At 48.3% G+C, this 3593-nt stretch overlaps 1 protein-coding gene across 1 annotated transcript; it reads left to right on the forward strand.

The window, feature by feature from the left end:
- The first annotated feature begins 2654 nt into the window (after positions 1-2654).
- LOC138150255 (histone H1.4-like) lies at positions 2655-3478 on the forward strand. Its single transcript, XM_069073681.1, has one exon. It carries the CDS (start codon positions 2756-2758, stop codon positions 3413-3415), a length of 660 nt encoding a protein of 219 aa, XP_068929782.1. The 5' UTR covers positions 2655-2755; the 3' UTR covers positions 3416-3478.
- The last annotated feature ends 115 nt before the right edge of the window (positions 3479-3593 follow it).

A 3593-nucleotide genomic window follows, 5' to 3' on the forward strand; every position in this document is an offset into this window, starting at 1 on the left:
CTTTGCAACTATTGCAAAGTCTCATGACAGGTTTTCCTACACATATCAGTCTCTTCCATCTCTAGTTTTTCCTACACACAGCTACCAAATGAATAATAGTAAAATCCATACTTGACTCTCCTGCGGAAGAAGCTTCAGTAACTCCTTCTTGCTTCTAGGACAAAGACAAAACTCCTCCGTTTGGCATTTAAAGCTCTTCACGATTTAACTCTGATTGATCTTCCCTGGCTGATTTATTTTCCTCACCCTCTATGGGTCATTCAGACTGACCTAACTGTTCTTTATCCTTCATCTGCACCCTTCCTCTTGTGGAAAGATCACACATGTCACAAACTTTTTACTTATTTATGTCTGTCTGTCTGTGTGTCTGTGATTTTTACTTATGTCTGTCTGTCTGTGTGTCTGTGATGGGAGACTTCCATATAACTACTGGGGTTCTGTGACTGAATCAGAGTGGGTGATAATTTCTTGACTTCCTTTAACGATTATTTCACATTTCAAAAGGTGGTAGAAGCAACAAGGGGGACTGATTTTCTGGAGCCAAGAAGACTCTGGTTGCTATGGAGACTGGGGGTGGGGAAGGGGAGAGGAATGATAGGCACCTTGTTGGGGATACTGGTACCCCAAGAACTGGTGATAGTAAAGGAGAGGAAAGTCAGGCACAGTCTTATGTGGGTCTTGTATATAGAGAAGAAGATTGCAAAAGGGTGCAAAGAAAGGACAGCTAGGACCCCTTGGCCTAAAGTTCTTCGGAGGGGAAGTGAACCTGAATTGGCAGCTCCCAAGAATGAAATTCCTGAAGATGCTGGAGAGGCCTAATTCCAATGAGGAAGAAAAGAGGGAGTTTGTCATGAAGGCCCAGTACCTAGGCACAGGGTACTCACTGATGAGCTTAGAAGGAGGAAAAAAAAAAAAAGTACAGAAGAAGAAATTGAGCAGAGAGTGTGCCCTGATTCTACGATAATAGTGTCAGGAGTGCTGAAGTTCAGTAATTACAATGAATTAAGAACACCAAAATCGGGTTTGTTTTTTAGCAATGTCCAGAAAGAGAAAATCCAAGACATCCAAGATCTGTTGGGGTACAGATTCAGGGAAGGGGAGATTTGCAGATGAGGGAAAGCAAGTTAACTACTCTGTTGGATGTCAGCATCAGGATCCCAAAAGGCCTGGACGGCGGAGAACAGCAGTGTGAATCTAATAAAGTGCTCCTCAATAGGCGAAAATCACAATCCTGCAACAGTTGGGTTCAAAAAAACAACTTTACAACTAGGCTTGGGTGGGCAGCAGTTGCTGTGAAAAGGATCTGGGAGCCTAAGAGGATTGTTTAGAAAGCTCAAGAGGATTCAGCAATGAGATATGGAAGCCAGAAAAGCTGAGGAGGTCTAAGTCTGTGTCAAGACAGGACTAGCGTCTAGTGTAGACTACTTCTGGAATACTGTGTTCAGTTGTGGGTGACACCTTTTAGGAAGGTCATTGATAAAGTGAAAATCCTCAAGAGGAGGGGAGGTTCAGGGGCCTAGGGGTGTTTTTGAAAAAAAAAAAAAAAGTTGTTTAGCTTGAGGGTGTGTGTGTCTGTGTGTGTCTTTGTGATATAGCTGCCTACGTCCTCCTTTGAACTCGTGGGTGGTTTGAAGGAATAATTAGGCTTCTTCGGGAGCAAGGGAAAGCTTCTTAACCATTTAGAGTTATCCTTAATTGCAACGAGCTGCTTCCATGGGTGATCCCTCTGCCTGGAGAGAAGGGATTCCCTTCCCCTCTCCCCCAGGCTGCACATGGGCACTTATTGGGTTATGTTGAGCATTGTGCGTTCTTACCCTGGTAACAGTTTGGATTAGGTGGCACCTGGGATCTATTTCAATTCCTGGATTCTGTTTTTTTTTTTTTTCTTCTTCTTCTTGGAGCTGAATCGAAGGGAAGTACGGAAGCAGTACCGTGGTTGTCCTCTCCCCCCTCCCCCACTGCCCCTCCGCCCCCCAAGCACTCCCTCCCCTCACCACCACCCATCCGCCCCCATCAAAATCTAGGCCTTTTTCTTAGGTAGTAAAGGGCTTGAAATTCCAAAGATGAAACTTTACTCCCTCAAATTAGTTGGTCCCAGGATCTTCCAAAGCCCCTTAAGTTCTGAAGGGAGCTGCACGTCCTCGATGCAAAATCCTTCTTGCTGCATCTCATTCCCGTGAATCCCTATGCCGAAATCACGGAAGAGCCTGTGCTACTTCTTTCCCTGAGAAACACGATTTCGATGTAAACGTGAAGAGAATCGTTTTCGTTTTTTAATAAATGAGAAGTCAAGGGTGTGCATAACTATACTCTGGAGGAAAGGCTATCGGGAGTAAAAGGGCAACTTTCGAATTTAAAGAAAACACAGGGAGTTGTCTCCATTTGACCTGAGTTTTGTGGAGAGTTAGGGAGATTAGGAAAGGCTCCGAGTGCAGTACTTGAGGTTGCAGAGAGAAGCTGAGCGGCACACGAACCCAGAGTCTTCTCGCTTCGGATTCGGGTAGAAATAGCTCGATTGCGTGCTGGGAATTTTTGTATTTTTCCCTTTTTTTCAGGGGTAAGAAACACAACCATGAAGGAGAGCCGAGTGGCTGTAAGTGACTGAGAAGGCGGGTTGCACAGCGCACCAATCACAGCACGACTCCCTTGTCTATATATACTCCCAGGCCCGGCGTCCTCCGCTATAGAGACTGTGGTGGTCTGTCTCTCGTTGTTTTTGTGTTTTCCTTGTTTGAGACAGTCAGAACGGAGAACTATGTCTGAGACTGCACCTGCCGCCCCGGCCGCTCCAGCCCCCGCGCCGGCTGAGAAGACCCCGGTTAAGAAAAAGGCCAAGAAGCCTGCCGGGGCCGGAGGAGCCCGGCGGAAGGCTGCAGGTCCCCCAGTGTCCGAGCTGATCACTAAAGCGGTGGAAGCCTCCAAGGAGCGCAGTGGCGTGTCCCTGGCTGCCCTTAAGAAGGCGCTGGCGGCCGCCGGCTACGATGTGGAGAAGAACAACAGCCGCATCAAGTTGGGGCTCAAGAGTTTGGTGAGCAAAGGCACCTTAGTGCAGACTAAGGGCACCGGTGCTTCCGGTTCTTTTAAGCTCAACAAGAAGGCCTCTGCTGGCGAGGGCAAAGCTAAGGGGAAGAAGACCGCTGCAGCCAAGGCCAAGAAGCCTGCTGGTGCTGCAGCCAAGAAACCTAAGAAAGCGGCAGGGGCAGCAGCCGCCAAGAAAAGCGTTAAGAAGACGCCAAAGAAGCTCAAGAAGTCGGCCGCGGTGGGAGCTAAGAAGGCGTCTAAGAGCCCAAAGAAACCCAAAGCCGCTAAGCCGAAGAAAGTGGCCAAGAGCCCTGCTAAGTCTAAGCTTGTCAAGCCTAAGGGGGCTAAGCCTAAAGCAGCTAAGCCTAAGAAGGCGGCGCCAAAGAAAAAATGAAGGGTGTTATGGAAAACTTCCCGGCTTTCAGAAGCCTCAAAGGCTCTTTTCAGAGCCACCCCACGGTCTCCCGAGAAAGGGCTACTAACACTCCCATTCTTTCACTACTCTTCTCTGCGTAGTTGCCATTGGGGGGGGGGGGGGCGGGGTGCCGCCGGAACTAAGCGCGCGTCTGGGT

This window comes from Petaurus breviceps, unplaced genomic scaffold, assembly GCF_028583685.1.
Source record: "Petaurus breviceps papuanus isolate PSGF00001 unplaced genomic scaffold, PetGlider_PUasm1.0 90865, whole genome shotgun sequence".
NCBI classification, from domain to species: Eukaryota; Metazoa; Chordata; class Mammalia; order Diprotodontia; family Petauridae; genus Petaurus; species Petaurus breviceps.

Bases quoted from the DNA above. Each gene is read 5' to 3' on its own strand.
- LOC138150255 (XM_069073681.1), top strand. From the start codon at position 2,756: ATGTCTGAGACTGCACCTGCCGCCCCGGCCGCTCCAGCCCCCGCGCCG.